Source organism: Megalobrama amblycephala, linkage group LG8, assembly GCF_018812025.1.
Source record: "Megalobrama amblycephala isolate DHTTF-2021 linkage group LG8, ASM1881202v1, whole genome shotgun sequence".
Taxonomy (NCBI): domain Eukaryota; kingdom Metazoa; phylum Chordata; class Actinopteri; order Cypriniformes; family Xenocyprididae; genus Megalobrama; species Megalobrama amblycephala.
Genome location: NC_063051.1, coordinates 23,312,032 through 23,337,569, shown reverse-complemented (window position 1 = coordinate 23,337,569; position 25,538 = coordinate 23,312,032). Strand labels below are relative to the sequence as shown.

Below are 25,538 nucleotides of genomic sequence, written 5' to 3'. Positions count from 1 at the left end.
TAGTGATAATCGTCAGCTCATTCATTATTATGAATCCTGTCCAAGTGCTTTTGTTAAATTAAAATTTGCAGAAATAATATCCAGTACAACCAACTTTCTTTCTTTCTTTCTTTCTTTCTTTCTTTCATGTAATTATAATGAATGCTCTGATTGAGGGTCGTCAGCTGTAAAAAATTTCTTCATTATTTATTTTCTCTCTCTCAGCCGGATGAGTTGAATGTTCGGGTAAGCAGCAGCAGCAGCCGTTAGCTGTAAATCTCAGTTTTATTTTAGCTGTTATGTGTCATTGTAACTGCATGTAAATGAGACCACACACACAGTTTCTTCATCAGAGCCTTTTTAAAGTCAACATGAAACTGTGTTCACAACCATTGCTACTGGAGTGAAACACAACATTCAACGAGAAATGTAGGATGGAACTTGATTTTATCCATGATGATTGGATGGTCTCTATAATGACATGTTATAAAAAATAATAGGGATTGATTTAATATTATTTATATAATATTATAGTGTTTATTTATTTATATTTTGAATTTGCTTTGATTTTTATATTTTTGTTTGTGTTTTTCACATATGTATTAGTTTTTTCCCCAATATTTCTATTTAGTTTTATTTTATTTATTTCAGTTTTAGTAATTTTACTACTTCAACTTCCAATTAAATGTTTAATGTTTAAGTCTAATATTTATTTTATTTTATTTCACTGATCAAAATCAATTTTTAATAGTTTTAGTTTTAGTTAACAATAAAAAAATAATATACGTATATGTACTTTTTATGTCAATTATGCACAATTCTACCCAAATTCTCATTACTGTAATATGTTCAGAAGGTTTACTTTTTTTAATTCTTCTTATTCTCAGTTATGATTTTTATTAAATTTGTTAAATTTTATTAATTTTTTTTAAGTTGTTTCAGAGGGAGAGCGAGTTATTATATTGTGATGAAGATTATGAAGACAAGCTTTTTTCATGTTGACTTTAAAGCTGTTATCCAGATGATCTTGCGTCGTGCAAACGAATGAAATGTTCCTGTTAGTTAACAGATTGAATGTGGATTTGATTTATTTCATTTGTGTGTGTGTGTGAGTGTGTGTGCATCTGTGTGTGTGTGTGTGCTATTGCTACTGTAAGTCTACCATATGTCATCATATGTATTTGTCTTGGAGGCATCAGATCATATTTATGTAGTCGATGTGACTAAACACACACACACATACACACACACACACATTGAATGTGTATCATCTTATACATGCAGCTGAAGTGTGTCATTTCATTCTGTCCCATCATACTTGGTTTTGTTATTATTAAACGAGTTTGCAGAGCTAATTTCTCTGTGGCTAATATCATCATTATTCAGAGAGTTTGTGATGATATGCCTGTGTCTCTGTCTTCTTGCATGCAGCTACACTTCTTAAACTGCCAGTTTCTGTCATGTGTCGGGAACATCATCAGTTTTCATCGTGTACTGCTCATCCTCACTGCTTCAGTGTCTTTGGAACATCTTCCATGTTTAAAAGCCATTTAGAGTTTGGTTGAATTGCAAATGACCCCATGATGTTGAGAGGTTTATTCTGTTTCTTTCAGGCCCGACAGCTGAAGACGAAAGAAAATGAACTGAAACATCTCGAACAGTTTTACAAGGAGCAACTACAACTGATGGAGAAGAAGGTGTGTACTTCACAAACACGCTTCCTCACAAACTGTGCCATTTTTAGATCTTAAGATTCAGTTTGGTCCATGAACCTTTGTTTCATCACACATCAGTTTCTAGCATATTTGTGATGATATTTACAAAATGTGGCCTTCAGAAGTACAAACACAGACACATGCTCACATCACAGAAGGACGGTGAAGAATCCATTAAACACACTCTAAATCTGAAACATTTCTACACATTTCTCTCATCTCTTTGATGTTACTGTATGTGCTTCAGGCTGAAGATGGTTTGTTCTCTCTGATGTCTTCATGGTCATATTAAATGTTGCATTTATAAATACAACTGTTTGCATAAACTCGATAACAGAGGTGGTGATTATGCGGCTTCATCTGCTTCTTCTGATTAGCGATACGCCACTTCAATGCGCGTGTGTGTGACCGATGTGGAGAGATGAACTGTGGGTAGAATCCAAATGTATGATTTTATGCTTTTTAAAGTTGTTTTAGATCATTTATTAATATTAACTGCCTGAAGAAGGAAAGAGTTTGAACTTGTGTTTATTTGATGTGTCCAGCAGAGAAAATCGCAGCTACAGAAGAAAAAATAAATGAATTTTATAAGAACTGAAATATAACATATAAAAGAATATATTTACTTTATATCAAAAGAAATCTATGAACTGTAAGCCAATAGCTGTGGAAAAACACATTTATTTAGTGCTGTAAAAAATGAAACAATTAAAAGCATCAGGTGGCCTGAAGCGTCTGTGAAGGACACTGATTGATTGGAAATGTTTTTAAATGTGTTACAGACTTGTTGTGTTGTGCACAGGAGATCTGATTATTTTATTTCTAAATTTTATACAACTTTATTCAAGTTAACCATATTTACATACATTTAAATTTAAAGACCTGGGGTTTTGTAGTGGTCAAAGAGGTTGTAGGTTCAAAGGTTGCAAATGTTCAAGAGAAAGTCAACCTTTGATCCTTCAACTTCTTTAACGCCTACAAAACCCCAATAAAACAAACTGTAAATTATAACACAGGAGGTTTGATAAGACCAGAGCTGATGGTTAGCAGATATGGATTTAAATATGAACCTAACATTGTTTTAAATTAACATGAAGATTTGAAGTTAAATATGACTGTATAACAGAAAGTGTTTAGTCAAGTGCTGTAACTGGAAGCTGGGAAGTTTTACACTATTTTTAAACAAAAATGAGTTTGTGTAAGAAAAAGATATCCATATTTAACTTGTTATAAAGTAAAATAACTAGCTTCTGCCAGACTGCCTTTCATATTCAACTAACGAAAAAAGAACTGACGTCGCATCAGTTATGCTTGTTTTGTAAGTTGAATAGGGAAGGCGTAGGACGTAGCATAAGTGTTTTGAAATGCGAGAGGCGTTACACTTTTTCCGTAAGTTAAATACGGAAGGCGGTTTGGCCGGTCTAGTTGTTTTACTTTGCAACATGTTAAATATGGACATTTTTCTTACACAAACACATCGCTTCACTTCAGAAGGCCTTTATTAACCCCCCCTGGAGCCATGTGGAGTACGTTTATGATGGATAGATGCACCTTTTGAGCTTCAAACTGGTGGTTTCCGTGCACTGCCATTATAAAGCTTGGAAGCATCCGGGTGTAGCGAATTAGCTCAAAAGGGGAATATGAATAATTAATCATAACTCATTATAATTAATTATAAATATTTGAATCAGTTAATCGAATGAACTTGATGTAGCTGAATTAATATTACAATCAATTAATCTGTTCGGCCAGCAAAACACTAAGTATTGATTATCTATCAACTCTTCAGAAAAGATATTTTCCGTGGCCACCAAAAAAAGAACTCTTTCTTAGCATGTAGCTGTGATCTTAATGGTTATCAGTGACATTGGTTAATAAGCAGATCAGAATCAACTCGCAAGAATGTGCATACAAGTTTTATTTAACTCAATCACAAACACATGTCTTTTTCATGCTCAAGTGCTGAGAGCTGGGCATTTTTTACTGGTCGCCTCGAGTTGAAGAATGTTCAACTTTGAGTAAAACGCTGCGCTCATCACTGTCACTGTTTAGCCAGCCGTCCAATCAGAGTGCAGGAGGGGCGGGACAAATACTACACAGGCCAACTGTCACAACCGGGTGTGCCTCATACGTCCTGAAAAGTGAAGCTGCGGGCTCTTTGATCGCCCCCTGGAGGCTGGATGCAGTACAGGTCAAAAACCCCGCCCTCTCAATGCAGAAGAATGAGACTTAAGTCAAAACATAGAAATAAATTATGCTTCAAATAAAATTTTCCGAAAGATGGTTTTGGTCATTTAAGGTAGTTGTTATCACGCTGATTTATATTCAGTTGTTCGATTTTGTGATAAGTTTGATTTTAGCTAGCAATTTGGTGCGAAATGGGGCGTGTCGTCGTGATTCACAGTTGATTGACAGCTTCTCTGAGGACTGTCGGGGCTTTGAGGGGAGATTGAAGATATATAACTAACTATTAATTTTCAATTTCTGTGTTATTTCACACCAACAAAATGAGCTGTTCAGCAGTGAACTGTACTAACCAACCTACAGGATCTGAAGGATATCTGAGCTTTTCTCGGTAAATGCTTCATAAGCTAATTAATAAACGTTATTAGTTAAGATAACACGCCTAACGTTAGCCATGACGGGAAAAAAACAGGTGATCGTTATCTGGCAGTTACTAATTATTTTTATGGGTATAAAATAATAATTAGCAGGATAAAACTAATGATAGCCTACTCTAATTAATTATAGAGCACTGTCTACAGCAATCGATCTCCTGTGACGTTAGTTTAACCCTTTATTTAAAATGGCAGGACCGTTTCTGACATTTTAGAGTTTCTAGTGGCATATTATATTGAGTTTATCTACTGAATTTGCTGTTTCAAAAATATTATTGCTCTAGAAACAGAATAGCCTATTGTTTTATAGGTAGAATTTTAAATTGTGTATAATTTATATAGCTTATTTAAAATACATCAATGATGACGCAGTCGTCTGGGCGGAAGTTTGATACCGTGACTCCGCCTCCGGGCTCCACTGACGATTCTTTCTGCGCATGCCCAGGCTCCAAACTTTTTTTTTTTTGACGTTTTCGCGTAATGTGTCAGCGCCCATCGGCGTCCGTTTTGGCTTCAGTTCAATACAATGGAAGGAAGCGGCGTCGCGTCGTCCATCTTTTTTTACAGTCTATGATCACAACATTCTTGCTGTACAACGACATTAACAAGCAGAGTACGGAACAAAATGAATGAGAAATTAATATTGCTGGTCTCCGAAAATACATAGCAAGTAATTTCACATTGTGTCAACATTTTTATTCTGAAACAAATTACCTGCAAAATCAGTTATAAGGCCGTGTGTCCACCAGAGCGTTTTTAGCCAGCTCATCGCCTCGTTACGCTCCTGGCGTTTAAAAAACGCGGCGCTCCCATTGAAAACAATTGGCGTTTAAAAAACGCGGCTCTCCCATTGAAAACAATTGAAAAAGTATGCTCGGAGCTGGAAAAAACGCTCTGGTGGACACACGGCCTTAGTGTTCAAATGTACGATGCTTGCAAATTGCCTTAGCTGTTGAGGAGCGTCCGGATCTGCAGGTTGAGGAGAAATTCTTGATGGTTCAGTCCAGTGGTGCTGAAGTTGTAATCAACATCTTCTGCGTTGAATGAAGAAAATGGCGACATACTTGCGCTGTTAAATTGACCCTGTTGTCGAGGAAGTTGCGCATGGCTTGAAGTGAATGAGGCCTGTCCATCCGACTGCGCCAGTCCAGGTGGCCGAGGTTTTACGTGAAGAGCAAACTGTACTATCAGCAGGAACAAAGAGAAGAACCAGAAGAGACAGTGCGATCTGTCTCTTCTTTTTGACCTCTATAGAAGTCACACTTTTGAGTTTTGGCTTGACCAATGAGAAAGGTGCAGTTTCCAAGCGGGAAAGTTCCTTTGTTTGAAAGTGGGCTCATTTGCATGAGGGGAGTGAGCTTGTAGTTTTGAGTCCATTTATACTCTGATAAATATGACAAACATACAATGCATTGTATGAGACTGTGATGCCCACCAAAGTGTGAATCATTAAACAAGGTGTAATTAGATATGAAACACTGTGAGTATTAATATAACTCAGATTGTATTCGTCTGAAAGAAGAAAGACATATACACCTAGGATGGCTTGAGGGTGAGCAAATCATGGGGTAATTTTCATTTTAAAGTGAACTAATTCTTTAATGCAGTATATGACACATTACAGTAAGGACATCAATGTGTTTCATATCAGCTATGAAGTTGAACTGAGGTTATAGATGGATCATCATCCCTGCGGCGTTTAACAGCGCAATGTCTGTTCAGCTGCTCTCGTTCTGAGACCTAACAGGCTTAGTTACGCTTTAGCTGTGTGTGTGTGTGTGTGTGTGTGTGTGTGTGTGTGTGTGTGTGTGTGTGTGTGTGTGTGTGTGTGCATGTGTGCGTGTGTGTGTCTAAAAAATACACACAAATATAATATACACTATCTGCAGTAAAAATTTAAACAAGATATTCACTAAAAAGAAAAGAAATAATGTAAACTTCCATTCAGATGTTTGGGGTCTGCAAGAGTTTTGTTAATGTTTTTGAAAGAAGTCTCTTCTGCTCACTAAGGCTGTATTTTTTTGATCAAAAATATAGTAATATTGTGAAATATTACAATTTAAAATAACAGTTTATTTGAATGTATTTTAAAATATAATTTATTCCTGTGATCAAAGTGAATTTTCAGCAGCCTCATATTTTTGTGCAAACCTTGATACATTTATTTCAGGATATTTTGATGAATTAAAAAATTGAAAAAACAGCATTTATTTTAAATAGAAATCTTTTGTAACATTACAAATGTCTTTACTGTCACTTTTTATCATCCTTGCAGGCTAAAAGTGTTAATATATTTCTTTTTTAAAGGTGCCCTCGAATGAAAAATTGAATTTATCTTGGCATAGTTAAATAACAAGAGTTCAGTACATGGAAATGACATACAGTGAGTCTCAAACTCCATTGTTTCCTCCTTCTTATATAAATCTCATTTGTTTAAAAGACCTCAGAAGAACAGGCGAATCTCAACATAACACCGACTGTTACGTAACAGTCGGGGTGCACGCCCCCAATATTTGCATATGCCAGCCCATGTTCCCAACATTATAAAAGGCATTAGACAAGGGCAGCCAGTATTAACATCTGGATGTGCACAACCAAATCATCAGACTAGGTAAGCAAGCAAGAACAATAGCGAAAAATGGCAGATGGAGCAATAATAACTGACATGATCCATGATATCATGATATTTTTAGTGATATTTATAAACTGTCTTTCTAAATGTTTCATTAGCATAATGAAACATTTAACAGTAAATGAGGTTAAAGTTACCATCGGTAATTACTGTATTACTGTATTCACGGAGACGAGAGCCGTTGCTATTTTCATTTTTAAACACTTGCAGTCTGTATAATGCATAAACACAACTTCATTCTTTATAAATCTCTCCAACAGTGTGTAATGTTAGCTTTAGCCACGGAGCACTATCAAACTCATTCAAAATCAGAAGTAAACAATATAACAGTATACAATACTCACATAATCCGACGCATGCATGCCGCATGCATGACGAACACTTTGTAAAGATCCATTTTGAGGGTTATATTAGCTGTGTAAACTTTGTTAAGGCACTGTTCAAGACCAGCGCGAGCTCTGTGGGCGGAGAGCACGGGATTTAAAGGGGCCGCAGCATAAAATCGGTGCGTTTATAATGATGCCCCAAAACAGGCAGTTTAAAAAATTAATTTAAAAAAATCTATGGGGTATTTTGAGCTGAAACTTCACAGACACATTCAGGGGACACCTTAGACTTATATTACATCTTTTAAAAACATAATCTAGGGCACCTTTAAAAAAAAAAGAAAAGAAATCTTACTGACCCCAAACTTTTGAAGGCTTATAGACTATTTTCTAGGACCATTAAGATAAGATGTTTTGTGACATTATTTTCATAACAATTAAACACATTTCCCACCAAAACCTTCATTAATGTTGTTTAAAAATCCTAATTTTGGGTTTTTTTTGAATTGTGTTAAATTTTCATTAAAAAAAATTATACTTTGCATCAAGAAAAAGTCTGTTATAGATTTATTAAAATATAAGTGTTTGGGTGGGTCTGTCTGTTTATCCAACCCATGGCAGATGAGGAAGTGTACAAGGAAACCTGTCTCATTATTTGTGCAATTTCATTTGGTGATGCACACACACACACAGTGGATGTGATGCTGTGCACACACAGACACACACTCCTCCATTCCTGAAATCTTTTTTCTTTGTAACTCTCTCTCCTGCTCTATTGAGGTGAGACCTTTAATCGGCTCTCGTCTGTCATGTGTGCGTTATACTGCTGCAGTCTGTGTGTGATGCTTTAAATGACAGCTCACATTTTTAAGATTCAGCCTACACACACTAATCTGAAACGCTTTGGTTAAGCTCTCAAAGAGAAATCCTGAGCGTGACACACACACGCACACACACACACACACACACAGAGAGAGAGAGAGAGAGGAACAAAGGTCCTGATCCCACTGGCTTTCTCTTCTGCATGTCTATCTGCACTCTACACACTGTCATGTAATATTCATGTCCTTCATCTCAAAAAAGGTTTGTGCTTTTCACTCTGTCAAGCATTTGCAAGAATAAAACCGACTCAGCTGCTCATGTTATCAGAAATATCAAGTCTGATGCGATAATCATACTGATATCTGCTGAGGTGTAATTTCTCTCATTATTATTCATACAGTCAGAATACACAAATCTACATTATTACATAATTTTAGCTTTTTCCTACACTCTAAAAATAATGGTTCTTTATTGGCTTCTATGATTCCATGATGAACATTCATTGAACCTTTCCATTGGACAAAAGGTTCTTTATAGTGAAAAAAGGTTCTTTTAGATTTTTTTAAATGTTCTTTACACTAAGAAAAGCATATAGCAGTTATTCACTAACTTTCCTCTAATTTTGCATGTAATAGTCAAAGGGCCAGATTTACTAACAGCTTGTGCCAGCGCAAACCCTCTTTTGGCATTTAAAGGTGCCATCGAATGTTTTTTTACAAGATGTAATATAAGTCTAAGGTGTCCCCTGAACGTGTCTGTGAAGTTTCAGCTCAAAATACCCCATAGATGTTTTTTAATTAATTTTTTTAACTGCCTATTTTGGGGCATGATTCTGAATGAATTTGAGGCTGTGATCCGTGGCTAACGGCTAATGCTACACTGTTGGAGAGATTTATAAAGAATGAAGTTGTGTTTATGAATTATACAGACTGCAAGTGTTTAATAATGAAAATAGCGACGGTTCTTGTCTCCGTGAATACAGTAAGAAACAATAACCACATTTAACAGTACATTAGCAACATGCTAACGAAATATTTAGAAAGACAGTTTACAAATATCACTAAAAATATCATGTTATCATGGATCATGTCAGTTATTATTGCTCCATCTGCCATTTTTCGCTGTTTTCCTTGCTTGCTTACCTAGTCTGATGATTCAGCTGTGCACATCCAGACGTTAATACTGCCTGCCCTTGTGTAATGCCTCGATCATGTTGGCATATGCAAATATTGGGGGCGTACACCCCGACTGTTACGTAACAGTTTTAATTCTAGGGCACCTTTAAAAAATACTGTCGGGGTTTACTAAAGACACGCAGTGCAAAATTAGCTCTGAGAAGGCGTGGGCTGAGTTGTTTTTGCGGCTGACCTTATTGAATATTCTATGCATTTGTAGGAGTTTCCCTTTCAGACACAAAATTTATGGGAGGAGAGTATTTAAATCAGTCATGCAACGTGTTTTACTATTGTTTGCGCTAGTCAATTTACTGGTATTTGCGCCATTATTTAATGCCCACAGAAAGCATGTCTTAACCCATATTGCGACATGGCTGCAATTGTTGCTGCTAGGAGGAGACACCGCAGAGAACAGAGAGTGCGTGGTTGAAGGGAGAAAATATTTTCCACTCTCATTAATTTCTTTGGAATGCCAGAAGAAGACGTTATCCAAACATATCGTTTGCCAAGCCATGTTGGCCTACATATATATATATATATATATATATATATATATGTACGTGTTTGTCAGATTACATGTTGCGCCTGTGTTGACCTACATCTGATGAGCAGCTCTGCTTATTTGAGACCCAATGCTAATTTGCACTGCTCTTGGTAGATTGCGTTGGTCATTATGCAAATGATTTGACTGCGTCTGTGTTCTTTAATTTGCACTTCAGCAGTAGATCATGTGCACATCTTGCCACTCCCATCGGCGCATTTGTGGAATTGCGCTCTCAGGCTAATTTGCCCCGTTTAGTAAATCTGACCCAAAGACTCTTGATTGACAGGTGAGTAGGCGGTCCTTCACTGTAGTCTGAGGGTTTATTCACACCAGGAAAGTCTGCTAGTTCACTTGCTTTGATCCGAACCAAATACAATGTTGTATTTGGTACAATGGTGTGGTGGGTGCACTTTCACACTGCCTTTTTTGCAAGTGAACCAATTTGTGAACAAAACCACATGTGTGCTAAGGTCATCTATTCACTGGACAGAAATTCTCAAGCAGAGAACCGTACAAGAGTACTTTTGGAACTGGACCAAGACCACCTCTTCAGCTGGGTCTTGGTAATGGTTGTTTGGTCCGCAATTGAGTGCAATTGCTGTATTCACACCTGCCCAAAAGATCCGCACCAAGGGGGGAAACAAACTTGAGTTTGATTCAGTCGAATCAAACAAGACAGATGTCAGCTTTGTATTACAAACACCCTCACAGCAGCGTTAACTTGTTTTTATAATGCTAAGTATAGTGTTATAAATATGCATACATTAAAAAAAAAAAAAAAAAAAAAGAAAATATAAAAACCGTCGCAAGATCTACAATGTTGATGACCGTTAAAACGCATCATCACAGTCTGTGAAAAAGGTCTATAGAGCGTTGTGTTTCAGAAGTAAAAATGGCTTTCATTTTCTCCAAAGGGGAGCTGATTTGTCATGATAACTTATCTTTCTTTAAAGACAGACCTACTGTGAGCTAAGTGTTAATTGATGGTATATACTTCTGTTGAAGCCATCATTGCACATTAGTTCAGTTATTTTTTTAAACAGTCGTGAATTCCAGGTGAAAAACTACAATGCCCATGATTGTGCAAACAAAATCTCCACCAATCAGTGTTCCAAAATGAGTAACTCCCTTTACTCCCTTTATGCTCTCAAACTACTATAAATGTTTGTATATATGTATATTTTGCAATAAACATAACAAATGTTTATCCATTATTTTATTTTGATTGTAGTTCTTTCAGCAGCCATATCACCCTGTAGCCCAAGACTGGTCGCACACTGAAGCTAAGCAGGGCTGAGCCTGGTTAGTACCTGGATGGGAGACCTCCTGGGAAAACCAGGTAGCTGCTGGAAGAGGTGTTAGTGAGGCCAGCAGGGGGTGCTCACCCTGTGGTCTGTGTGGGTCCTAACGCCCCAGTATAGTGACGGGGACACTGTTCTGTAACAAGCGCCGTCCTTCGGATAAGACGTTAAACCGAGGTCCTGACTGTCTGTGGTCATTAAATATCCCATGGCACTTCTCGTAAAAGAGTAGGGGTGTAACCCCGGTGCCCTGGCCAAATTCCCTCCATAGGCCCTTACCAATCACGGCCTCCTAATAATCCCCATCCACTGAATTGGCTCTTTCACTCTCTCTCCTCTTCACCTACAGCTGGTGTGTGGTGAGCGCACTGGCGCCGTTGTACTGTGGCTGCCGTCGCATCATCCAAGTGGATGCTGCACACTGGTGGTGTATGAGGAGAGACCCCTAATAGTGCTTTGGGTGTACAGTTGTACATAGGAAAGCGCTATATAAATGCCTCATTCATTCATTCTTTTTTCATTGTAGGGTGATCAGGACTTCTTGCATCAGCCTGAAGGGTTTATTCTGTGATAACAACCGGCTGGATGTGCATTATCCTGCTTATTACACGGCTACTTGCCATATACGTAAATAATTAGACATGAAATATTATTAGCTATTTAAACGCAAATCTTCCACGGAGAGAGCAGTTGCTAGCAAGCGCCAAGTTCAAACTAGACGGACATTTAAGAGATACGGTACAGTCATACCACATATTACACAGCATTTCGCCACATAAATAATTATTTGGATAAGAGATATTGATCTGATATGAAACTGATTTAAAATCGTACCCGTTTGTTATCTTATAATCCATCACAGTGAACAAAACAATAGTCGCAAAATGGCAGTAGCTGCGTTTGTATGAAACAAGAGAGAGTGAGTCAGCGATACGGGATGACATAATTGAATAACTGTACACAAAATATTGACGTGACTGATTTTTAATATTTTATTACCTCATCAAACACAAAACTTCCATAAGGAAAACCCGTTCCTAGCAAGCGTATAGCGCTGCAGATTTCAGTTACCCGGATGAGCCTGTGTTATCTGTTTTTAGCAGTTGTTATCGGGGAATAACGTACCGCTGGATGGCATGATTGACCAATCAGAATCAAGTATTCCACAGAGCCGTGTAATAAACTATATTATCGCCCAGCTATAATCTGCTAAAAGTGACTACTGTATAAGGCATGAAGATATTATAAACATTAACATCATGATTTTCTGTAAAGCTGATTTGTGTATCGTGAAAAGCACTATACAAATAAATTTGACTTGGAAAACCATTCCAGAGCAGAAAGACAGAGATGAATATACACAGATATGCTTCAACGGAGCTGCGAATCAGGTATTAATGACGTGAGAAACGAGAAAACGAGCTGAGAATCAAAAGATGGAGCGATTGAGAGAGAAAGTGGGTGTGAAACTGTGGAGGAAAATGATATCTGTAGAACATGAGTGAGCTTTAGTTATTTGCTGTTTATCCGATTAGACTCTTAACAGCTCTGAGGAAGAAATTATGGGATTTGTGAAACTTCACGTCTCTTATTAGAGGTGTTTGATAAGGCAACCATCATTATACTGTTAGTTAGTGATTTGAACAAACTCCTTAAAGGGATAGTTTACCTAAAATGACAGTTCTGTTATTAATTACACAGATGATTTCCAATGCTTTTTCTGTCCCTCCTGTTTCTTTCTACCTCTTTTTGTCTTCATCGGGAATGGTAGATTTAATAAGACAACAGAGTCTAATTACTCCAGCTGAGACTGTGAGATTGTAATTACATTGATAGATTATAATCACTTATAGCATATTGTTTTTTTGCGTCTTGCTGAATTTAACAACTCTGAAGGAAGCTGAAGGAAGGAGCAGATATTGCAACGCTAAAACTCAACATGCCATATAACGCCAGTCAAGGTTTCTTACACCAAAACAATCTGAGTTAGCCGTGTGAATGTGGCCAAACGTTCAGCACTGCTGTGTTTTAATTGCCATGTAAATGCCCATAAAGCTCTCTAAATAAAACGTTACGACTTGCCGTTCACTGGCTGAGAGATGTGCTGACAGAGTCAGAAAAATAATGACGCGGCTTTAATTGAACCTGTGAGGCACAGTTAACCTCACGATGCTGAGTTCCTCCATACACATTTAAAAAGAAATGTTTATTGCATTGTGGGATTGCTTTAGAAAAGTTTAACAGAAACATGAGATTGAGGGGGAAAATGTTTATTTCCCCATATGAATTTGCATGGTAAATGTGGCAGAAAGGTTCTGTTTGGGACTGTAAATCAATATTTGCTCATTGTAAATGGAGGAAAACAAATACAATATTTCACAAAGATTTGAACTGTCTTGTGTATTACATGAATGAATGCTGCTTCACATGACTAAACTCCTGCTCTCTCTGTGTGTTTGTGTAGAATACTGACTACTATCAACAGACACTACACATGTACACGCAAGAGGCGGTTAAAGCAGAGGCTGCGGTGAAGTAAGTACAAATATCACTGCAGTGCTGTTTTATTATCATATAGTTTCTTTTCATATTTTGTGTCAGATTTTATTTTCATATTTACTGTTTTCATTTTAATTTGAGTTAAAGGGTTAGTTCACCCAAAAATTAAAATTATGTCATTTATTACTCACCCTCATGTCGTTCCACATCTGTAACACCTTCGTTCATCTTCAGAACACAAATTAAGATATTTTTGATGAAATCCGATGGCTCAGTGAAGCCTCTATTGCCAGCATAACACTTTCAGATGCCCAGAAAGGTACTAAAAACATATTTAAAACAGTTCATGTGACTACAGTGGTTCAACCTTAATGTTATGAAGCAACGAGAATACTTTTTGTGCGTCAACAAAACAAAATAATGAATTCAACTATATTTAGTGATGGGCGATTTCAAAACACTGCTTCGAATCTTTACGAATCTTTTGTTTCGAATCAGTGGTTCAGATCGCATGTCAAACTGCCAAAATCACGTGAACTATTGAAATTTCTAAACACTTATGATGTACTGAAGCCTCTTTTACTGCTCCAAACCACTGATTCGAAACAAAAGATTCATAAAGCTTCAAAGCGTCATGAAGCAGTGTTTTGAAATCACCCATCACTAGATTTTGTTGAAAAGTTGCACAAAAAGTATTCACGTCGCTTTATAACATTAAGGTTGAATCACTGTAGTCATATGAACTGATTTAAATATGTCTTTATTAGCTTTCTGGGCACTGAAAGTGTTAATTTTCTTGCTGGCAATGTAGGCCTCACTGAGCCATTGGATTTCATCAAAAATATCTTAATTTGTGTTCCGAAGAAGAACAAAGGTCTTACGGGTGTACAACGACATGAGGGTGAGTAATTAAAGACAGAATTTTTGGGGGGGTTGAACTAAACCTTTAAAGTTTTAGTAATTTTGTTGTCTGTTTCTGTCATTTTTATTAGTGTTTTTTTTTAAATAGTTTTTATTAATTTTTATTTCCATTTTAGTTATTTTAGTACATTAAGCTAAACTAAATAAAGAGCTGACTTTAAAGTTTTAGCTGAATTAAAGTTTTTTTTTTCATATTTTATGATTTTAGTTTTAGTTAGCTGCAATAACCCTGGTTTAGTATAGAGTATTAGTTTTTATTAATATTTTATTAATATTTTTTATTTAAGTTTTAATAATCTAATCTTTTGTAATGTGTTTTTGTCATTTTTATTAGTGTTTGTTTTTTTTAAATGTCTTTTTTTGCTACATCAATGAAAATGAGAAACTATCTGAAATAGAATTTTTAGCTGAAAAAGTAATGTTTTTTTTTATTTCTGTTGTGTTTAAGTAACACATTTTTTAATGATTTTAGTTTTAGTTAGCTATAATACTTTTTTGAGAAAGTCAGAACAGTGTAATTTACTAAGAGAACATTTTAGCCTTTAATGACTCATTTTGTTCTGTGGGTCTTTGTTGGGTCACAGACATGCTCAATATCAGTGACTTCATCTTTTAAGGACCATAATGCTCTCAATGTCTGTCTGTTTGTGAGTAAGAGACAAAAATCATAAAAATCAGCAAATTCCACCACAATATTTCAGCAGGCCACTAGGTGGCAGCACTACTACTGTTTTGTGTCTGTCCATCTTTGACCAATGACAATGTGTGTTGTTGTGTTCTTGAGTTGTGTTCTTGAGAGGGTATTTAACACAGTTTAAAGTGCTGCTATGAAGCTATTTTAAAAGTTCCTAATTCTGTTCTGGAGTCTCCTACAATAAGCATCCAAGGTCAAAAAACACTTGAATTTTCTCATAATATACATTGCACATCACCTTATTTCTGTCTGAAACGGTTCGATAAAGGATTCAGTGTGTCTAAACCCCTCCTCTCTGAAAGCTGCTCTGCTCTGATTGGTCAGATGGCCCAGTCTGTTGTGATTGGTCGGAAACCAAACACTCATTATCATACCTGAATTTCAGCTCCTGTATCCTCAACACTTACAGATTTTTTCAATTACTAACATCCTTTTGTTCAGTCTGTAGTCACATTTTCAAAACTCTAAACACAATTAGCACAACATCTGTCTGTTGTGACCATAATACCATTAACACAATTCATGTTGTTTTCACACAAAATGCAGTCAATTAACACGTTTCTAAAATGCTTAAATTTTCTTTTCATACAAGCTTACCCCATACCAAAATCATAAATCTTTCTGATCACTTACAGATGCTTAAACACAGCATGTCAGCATATCTAATGGTCCAATCTTTAAATATAGTATAAAACCTCTACTTCTGCAACAACAGCAGCTCAAAAGTATTAAAAATATATAAAACAAATACTGAAACAATTGATAAACATAGCAGATCACTGAAATATTGAGAAATTGCAGATTCTAATCTCAGTTGGAGGCATAGTCAAGTGTTGATGTTCTTTTCATTATATGGACATATAGTAAAATAGGACTCTTTGAATTGGTTTTATTCAGTGTGGATGCAAAACAACACAGAGGAGCAGAGAGAGAGAATAAATAGATGAGGAATAGATGAAGGAGGAGAGGAGTAGTTGGATCAGGACAAGGGAGAAGAGGAGTTAGGGGAGAGGAGGAAGAATGTGTGCTGGATTGTGCATCTCTATGTTTTTCCCCTTACACATGTGGGACCTTTTATATTCACAAACAGCTCTATTACACACTAGGTCACATCTGAAAAAGTATAATATTGGCACTAAGGTGATTCCATGTTTGTTTATTTAGACTTTGAAGTAGAGTGATCATTAGTGGTATCAAACTTTTTGTTGTATTGATTGTTATATAACTCATCCACCAGTATGTTCCATAAAGCCTGTGTATATGTATTTGTAAGAGTGTTTATTGGTCATCAGGCGTCGTCATGTGAGTCCCATCTGCCCTGAGCTGCAGTCGCAGGTGTTGAACTGCTACAGACTGAATGGACAGCAGACGCTGCACTGCTCACAGCTGGCCAGAGACTACATGAACTGCATCAACACCTCCAAGAAGGTACGTGTGGGGTTTGTGTGTTTTATCAGGAATATTATTATTATTAAAGTTATACTTACTGTATATAACATAAAAGAGACAATGCACAGACAACCAGTCACTGAACCAGTTTGAAATGTAAGAAATCAGCCTTGGTGATATTGCCAATTGTAGTCTAATCAGACCCATGCTGATAATAAAACAATATGTTAATACTGGCCGATACTGATATTTTTATGCATTTTCCCCCTCCATTGTGTAATTGAGCTGGTTCATATTAAAACATGCCAGAGTCATTTTCTCTGCAGGAAATAAGAAGTGGCGACCACTGCTGTGTGTCTCAGATCTGTGTGGGTGTGTGTGTGTGTGTGTGTGTGTGTGTGTGTGAGCAGCTCATTTTATTACTGGATCATTCATACACACATACACAGATAACAACAGTCTTTATTAAAGGTGATTTCTGTGTGTGTGTGTGTGTGTGTGTGTGTGTGTGTGTGTGTGTGTGTGTGTGTGTGTGTGTGTGTGTGTGTGTGTGTGTGTTCTGTCTCAGTAACGGAGGGGGTGAAGCTGGCATAGTGTGGCCATATGCCAACTAGAGCGGGCACCATGCCACACTGCTACTGAAGTGAAACACTGCTAATGAAAGACATTTACATTCAAAAGAATCATCTGCAACTAAAGGAAGAGCAAGCGACTCTGAGCAGATGCGACTCAAGCGACTCACTGATGAACACTAGATTCATACAAACACAGACCTTCTCCGTATAACTCTTATAATCTGCTGTAGTATAACATTTAGTTTTTGGCCAGTTTTAGCTTTTTGAAGAAAATCATGACATAAAAAATAATTATGACAAAGATTACATAAAATTATGAAACTCTTTGGCAAAATTTTATGTCAACTTTTTCTTAATTGAAACTTTTTGTCATTCACTTCAACTTATCTAGTAATTTTGACTTTATCTCATGATTTAATCTTTTTATCTCATTATTATGACTTGTCTCATCATTTTGACATTTATCTCATTATGACATAGCATCTCATAGTTGTCAATTATGATTCTATCTCATAATTTCAATTTTGTCATAATTATTTTTTATCTCATAAATTTAACTTTTTATCTCATAATTATGACTTATCTCATCAATTTGACATTTATGTCATTATGACTTAGGATCTCATAATTGTCATAATTATGACTTATTATCTCATCATTTTTACATTTATCTCATTATGACTTAGGGTCTCATAATTGTCATAATTATGACCAAAATTTGGCTTGTTATAATTATGACTCTTTATCTCATAATTATTATTTTTTATCACATGATTATGACATTCTATGTATAAATTTTCATATTATTATTTTGGTGTTTTATCATAATTATGACTAAGCATCTCATAATTGTCATAATTATGATTTTCTTTTAAACTTACATATGTTGACTTTATCTCATAATTACAACTTAGTATCTCATAATTTTGACATTTATGTTATAATTAAGACTTTTTATGTCATAATTATGATTTTACCAAAGCATGATTTATTTTTCTTATGAAATGGGCTTCCATGTACCTGAGCCATATCTAGAGAACAGAACATCACAGACGCTTGAGACTCTTCATGCCAGACAGGAAGAAAATATTTATGTTGGGTTCAGGCTACACTATATTTTTGTCTGTAGGATAGTCACTGTGTCAGATAATGCGATCTTGACTCCTAAATTCATGTCGTGTCATGGACAAGAAACATGTAACACTACATGTTGCTTCCCGACCATTCATCTCTTGCCGTCTTTAACCATGTGCGTGATGTCATTGAGAAGGCGGAACTAGCGACTGACTTACAGAAACAAGACTGTAAACAAACAATGGCTACCGAAGCTACTTAATCTTTTTTCTCTCTGTTGTGGTCATCCCTCAAGGAAACATCATAAAGGCAGGAATACTGTTGCCGTAGCTCTATGAACCTTTCCTCCATCTCATAATTCCACCTAGTAGCACCAATACCATTGTCTCTCTTTCATTTTGCCATGTTTGAAAGCTGTATACGGAAGAGCTTCTGTGCTCCTATTGGTCAACGTCACAGATGTGAAATTAAACATGCTTGTCTCTCTGTCGTGATGTTGTGAACAGATGCAACGTCGGTTGTCGTCCACTATGACACACTATACGAGATAAAATGATTGATTCTTGCTAAAAGCATTTCATCAGAAGCGGCTATGCCTTTACAGGTATTTTACAGTGGTTAAGCGAGGCATGACCATACCACTTTACTGTGGTAAGATCACTGTAACACACAACCTAATATGATATTCTGCCTCAAACAAGAGGTCAGTTTCATATCCTGATATCTCCAACTGAGAACATCTATGTATCACAGTATAGTGAACGGCTTCAGTATCTTCCTGTCCAGGTTCAGTGTTTTGGAGCAGATCAGCCCAGTTTAATGTCACGTTCGAGATCTCGCTCCGCTGGCTGATTGAAAGAGCGATGATAATGAAAGAAACGCATGTCAGGACGATCCTGAGATCATGAATGCTTCTGACATTTCTCATGTGCCATCCTGCAGTTATAAGACTGAATCAATGTGTGATTGATTCAGATAATGAAGCTGACAGACATTGTTTCCTCCTGACCATGATGGTTGTGGTATCGTGTTTATATCTCTAGCAGACAGTAGATGTCCCCTGACTGTCATATTTGTAAGGCTTTCACACTAAACCCACTGACATCTGAAGCTAAATATGGCAGATGAATGCCTCATTCTGGATATTCCAGGATTTCATATTGGATGATTTCACAAACTGTACTGGATGAGAAATGCCACATGAATTAAGTGTCTTTGTATTGTCATTCTGTTTCACCTCTCCCTGTCTGCCAAGTCCTGTAATCATAATATCTCATAGTCGCTCATAATATCTCATAATGACATAATTTTGACATTTATGATATAATTATGATTTACCAAAAAGCATGATTTATTTTTCTTATGAAATAGGCTTCCATGTACATGAGCCTTATCTAGAGAACAGAACATCGCAGACACTTGAGACTCTTCACGCCAGATAGGAAGAAAACATTTATGCTGGGTTCAGGCTACGCTATATTTTTGTCTGTTAGGATAGTGACTGTGTCAGATAATGTGATATATATGAGTATATATATGAGCAATATCACACAAGTAGCCGTGCGATATGGCTGCCATATCACAGGGCTACTCGTGTGATATTGCATTTATACAACAGTTGACGGCACAAGTGTGCAAATAAATAAGAACAACAACAGAGTGTCTTTAAAAACCTTCTTTTGTGAGGAACCACTTCCTTCCGCCACGAATTCAAATCTCAAGTTGACAGTTTAACAGTTGAGTCCAAGCCCCTGTTACTAATTCTAAAATGTCACTTTAGAACTAGTAACGAAGGAACGTTGAGTCGCTTCATTGAAATTCACTGTAATATGTAGAGTATTATGAGAGAGAGATCGTCTGAGCGAGTGTATTACCTGCATTTAGCTTATATCTTTCAGGTCAATCTTATATTTATAATCACAAAATCAGTTTGAGTGTTCACTGAGGAAAGCGACATCTTTTGTCTTTGTCCTTTTAACATTTAAGACATTCCCATTCTTGCAAATCAAATGAGTTATTTACTTCACTGTAAACCCTAAGAAAATACCATGCCAACTTGCTAATTTGGTAACATGTTAACAATAGCATGGTAAAACACTTACTGAATAAGTACAACAACTTAAAGCATGTAACTTACCTGTTCTCATACTAAGCCACATGCTCTACTTGTCACCATGATGGTAACTCTCCAAAAACCCACATTAACAGAAACTCTTCTAAATTAGCATAACAAAACATTAATCACTACTAAATCTCCCTTACCATTAATCTTGTGCAAAAACATTATATAACATGTTATTCTAGCATTTACTCTCCCTTTTGAGTCCCATGGGCAAAGCATGCTGGGAAATAGAAATCCCAGTTCAGTTTCAGTTAAACTTAAGTTTGTCTAAATTAAAAGAAATGAGTTCATACAACTCAAAACAATGAAATAGTTCAGTTTACTTGAAATATGTCAGTGCTGTGAAGAAAAAGAACGTTCTAAATACTCATAGCAGTTAATTTAACTGAACTAATTTGTTCAATTTAAGTTTGTCCTACTCAAAACAATTAAGTATATATATATATATATATATATATATATATATATATATATATATATATATATATATATACACACACATACATACGTCACTCTCATTTGTAAATAATACTGCCTTCACATGCTCTCAGATTTATCATAAATACAAGTTTCCTAGGTAAAAATTGCACATGAACGCCCTCCCATTTTGAAACATGATTGCAATGAGCTTGTAATCACAACTTCAGAAGTGGAAATTATCAAATTTCCAATAGCACGTGAAGGCAGCATAACATATAGCAGTCCTGTCCACTGATATCTGATCAGATATATCTGTTATAAAATGATAATCAGTTGAATCATTTCTGTCGTCATACTGTATAAAGTGTCCATTATTTTTTTTGGGCCTTGTCGTGTGTCTTTGAGTGAGTCCCATTATCTGTCCAGGACTGTAATGACGGTCATTCAGATGGCCGCAGGGTGCTGTGTGTCATAATAAAGTGAGGCAGCGGGTCTTCAGCGTGAGCTTTGACTCATGTGCTTGTTCAGAGAGTCAGAAGGTGAAGCTGCTCACTGATGAAGCCGCCGGCCGACTCATTAATCTACAGCACAATCTGCACGTCAGGGACAAGGGGAAGCTGCTTAGTGGTTTGTGATGCCCGCGGCGCTCCTCAGCTCAGGCTGGCATCTTCATTTTACGCTCCTTTGGCTTGATTGGGACGCCTCGTTCCAGCTGTGGCCCGTTTGGCTCGGTGTTGTCGGGCTGAAGGCCGCGTGTCGTCTGCACTGAAGATTGAAGATGTGCAGCTTTGTTACAATGTCTGCTGACAAAAAAGACACGTATCTTATGCTGCTGTAGTTTGAATATTGTCTGTTCTCTGAATGCTAAAATATATATAGTGAAATGTAAGTCTATAATATTACTTTACCATGAACATTTGACATTATTTTCATGATAAAGTAATGTAATAGTGTTAAATTCATGTAAGTAATACAGTAAAATAACAAATGCTACTTTGGTGTGAAACCAGAAAAAACAAAAACTTAAATACAAAAAACTGCTGACTAAACTAAACCATGGTCCCAGAGACAATAACAACTGAATTTAAGACAGTTTGTTTACATACTTGCATAGGTTAAATCAGAGTCCCTTTCAAGGAAAGTCTGTTCACTCTGCGGCATACCTCCGGGCAGCTATTTCGGGCATCCAAGAATGGGGGAATCCTGAAATCTCATAAACTGCTTGGCGAACTCACAATTAAATAACATATTTCAAAGCAGCAACAAAATCTGACCCATAAATGTTGTTTCTTCTACAAACCCGATTCCAAAAAAGTTGGGACACTGTACAAATTGTGAATAAAAAAGGAATGCAATAATTTACAAATCTCATAAACTTATATTTTATTCACAATAGAATATAGATAACATATCAAATGTTGAAAGTGAGACATTTTGAAATGTCATGCCAAATATTGGCTCATTTTGGATTTCATGAGAGCAACACATTCCAAAAAAGTTGGTACAGGTAGCAATAAGAGGCCGGAAAAGTTAAATGTACATATAAGGAACAGCTGGAGGACCAATTTGCAACTTATTAGGTCAATTGGCAACATGATTGGGTATAAAAAGAGCCTCTCAGAGTGGCAGTGTCTCTCAGAAGTCAAGATGGGCAGAGGATCACCAATTCCCTCAATGCTGCGGCGAAAAATAGTGGAGCAATATCAGAAAGGAGTTTCTCAGAGAAAAATTGCAAAGAGTTTGAAGTTATCATCATCTACAGTGCATAATGTCATCCAAAGATTCAGAGAATCTGGAACAATTTCTGTGCCTAAGGGTCAAGGCCGGAAAACCATACTGGATGCCCGTGATCTTCGGGCCCTTAGACGGCACTGCATCACATACAGGAATGCTACTGTAATGGAAATCACAACATGGGCTCAGAAATGCTTCCAGAAAACATTGTCGGTGAAACACATTCCACCGTGCCATTCGCCGTTGCCGGCTAAATCTTTATAGGTCAAAAAAGAAACCATATCTAAACATGATCCAGAAGCGCAGGCATTTTCCCTGGGCCAAGGCTCATTTAAAATGGACTGTGGCAAAGTAGAAAACTGTTCTGTGGTCAGATGAATCAAAATTTGAAGTTCTTCTTGGAAAACTGGGATGCCATGTCATCCGGACTAAAGAGGACAAGGACAACCCAAGTTGTTATCAGCGCTCAGTTCAGAAGCCTGCATCTCTGATGGTATGGGGTTGCATGAGTGCGGGTTGCATGGGCAGCTTACACATCTGGAAAGGCACCATCAATGCTGAAAGGTATATCCAAGTTCTAGAACAACATATGCTCCCATCCAGACGTCGTCTCTTTCAGGGAAGACCTTGCATTTTCCAACATGACAATACCAGACCACATACTGCATCATTTACGACATCATGGCTGCGTAGAAGAAGATCCGGGTACTGAAATGGCCAGTCTGCAGTTCAGATCTTTCACCCATAGAAAACATTTGGCGCATCATAAAGAGGAAAATGTGACAAAGAAGACCTAAGACAGTTGAGCAATTAGAAGCCTGTATTAGACAAGAATGGGACAACATTCCTATTCCTAAACTTGAGCAACTTGTCTCCTCAGTCCCCAGACGTTTGCAGACTGTTATAAAAAGAAGAGGGGATGCCACACAGTGGTAAACATGGCCTTGTCCCAACTTTTTTGAGATGTGTTGATGCCATGAAATTTAAAATCAACTTATTTTTCCCTTAAAATGATACATTTTCTCAGTTTAAACAATTGATATGTCATCTATGTTGTATTCTGAATAAAATATTGAAATTTGAAACTTCCACATCATTGCATTCTGTTTTTATTCACAGTTTGTACAGTGTCCCAACTTTTTTGGAATCGGGTTTGTACTCAAATAGCATTAAAAAAGCTTTTTTTTTTTTCAGGCTAGACCATGCGCATATGCAGTCCTAAGCGTGAGCTTCTAACGGCAGCCGCAGTGACACAATGACTTTATCAGTCAGCGATTGGCTCTTTTACTTAGAAGGCGGGACGTATTACACCATATTGCGCACTGCAGTTTCTCCCATTCACAAGTAATAGGAGCAAACCATCTTTCTATATCTATAGTCTTTGGTTACATTTTTTAAAATGTCCTGACAAATATAGTGAAACATGATGAAAAGTGACTTTTGAAGAGCTCTTCACTGTTTGAAAGACTCAAAAATAATTTAATAAAAATAATAAACCAAATCAAGTTTTGTTTTAAATCTGATTTCAGCAGGTCTGTGTGCAAATATCATCACTATCATATAGAAACCATTGCGTCTATGTAAGGACCTCACTAATATTGTGAAAGCAACATGTGAGTGCTTATTTTTGTGATTTATGACACAAATTTGTATGACATGGGTATTACACTGGTATTACAACATTTCATAAGTCCTCATATTTAAAATAGCTTAAAAAACATACTAAACAGTGTTTTTTTGAAATTCAAAAAATGCAGAGAGTTTTCTGTGATGAATAGGTTTAGGGGTAGGGGTAGTGTAGGGTGGACAGAATATACAGTTTTTACAGTATAAAAACCATTACGTCTATGGATAGTCCCCATAAACCACATATACAAGTGTGTGTGTGTGTGTGTGTGTGTGTGTGTGTGTGTGTGTGTGTGTGTGTGTGTGTGTGTGTGTGTTTGTGACCTATCAGGACACAAATTTGTATAATGGCATGGGTATGACATAGGTATTACAAGGAGAAGGTGACTTATGAGAACATTACCCCATGTCACCATTTTTCAAAAGGCTTATAAATCATACAGAATGAGTTTTTGTGAGAAAGTAAAAATGTGCAGTTTCCTGTGATGGGTAGGTTTAGGTGTAGGGTTGGTGTAGGGCGATAGATTCGTACAGTATAAAAACCATTACGCCTATGGTATGTCCCCACAATTCACAAAAAGGTGTGTGTGTGTGTGTGCGCGTGGGAGAGTTTGACTTGAGCATGTGCTGGTTATAGGATAACTCAAACTAAAGCTAGAAGAGGTGAGCGACACATGAGCGCTTGAATGATGAAGGACGTTTATTATGGAAATAAGCACTTGTTGACGTGTCTGTTTGTTCTTTCTCTGCAGAACATGTTGGTGAATCACGGATGAAGAGGATGGTTGATGCAGCGTGAGAAGACGTCCATCCGGATACATTTGTGTGTGTGAATGTGTGTGTGTGACTGTGGTATCAGGATTGTGTTGGTTTGTTGAGCTGATCTTCATTTACTGTGAGCAAATAAAGTCTCTTCAGCGCTGTTTATCTCTTCAGTCTCTCATTGCTCTGTTAGCTTTCCAAACAGTAAATTTGAAGAGTGTTCATCAGTCTGAAACTGTATTTTCTGAAGGTCTGTGCAGATGAATATGATGCAACTACATTATGGAGGCAAAAAGCAAGTTTCTTCGCTGCTGTGAATTCTGAGGAAATTCATTTTTTGCAAGGAACATATAAATCACTAATATTTCACTATAGTAGATGTTTCATCAGTGCATGATTTGAAATTGTGTGCTTTTCTCCACTGTCGTTAGCTATGTTGTGAATTTTGCGAACTTGTGCACAAAACTGGAATATGGCATAAAACATTTGCGAATAGCACCGTTTCCATCCCATGTGTTCAAAAGACCAAAATCGTCACTTCCTGCAAAATTGGTGCAAAAAATCCATAATAAAAAGGGAAGTTGCTGAAATCGGGGAAGAAAGTGTGGCT

At 36.8% G+C, this 25,538-nt stretch overlaps 1 protein-coding gene and 1 pseudogene across 2 annotated transcripts in view; both read left to right on the top strand.

Annotated features, from left to right (window-relative positions):
- Positions 1 to 25,093, top strand: part of chchd6b (coiled-coil-helix-coiled-coil-helix domain containing 6b) — a 32,243-nt gene extending 7,150 nt beyond the window's left edge. Inside the window, exons 5-9 of one of the 2 annotated variants that reach the window (XM_048200125.1) lie at positions 205 to 225; positions 1,593 to 1,676; positions 13,577 to 13,647; positions 16,519 to 16,654; positions 24,919 to 25,093. In XM_048200125.1, coding sequence (XP_048056082.1) covers positions 205 to 225; positions 1,593 to 1,676; positions 13,577 to 13,647; positions 16,519 to 16,654; positions 24,919 to 24,942 — 336 coding nt within the window. In that variant the 3' untranslated portion in view covers positions 24,943 to 25,093. The remainder of the gene's footprint in view (positions 1 to 204; positions 226 to 1,592; positions 1,677 to 13,576; positions 13,648 to 16,518; positions 16,655 to 24,918) is intronic. The other variant, XM_048200126.1, reaches the window with a different exon arrangement.
- Positions 11,047 to 11,163, top strand: LOC125274502 (annotated as a pseudogene).
- Positions 25,094 to 25,538: the final 445 nt, after the last annotated feature.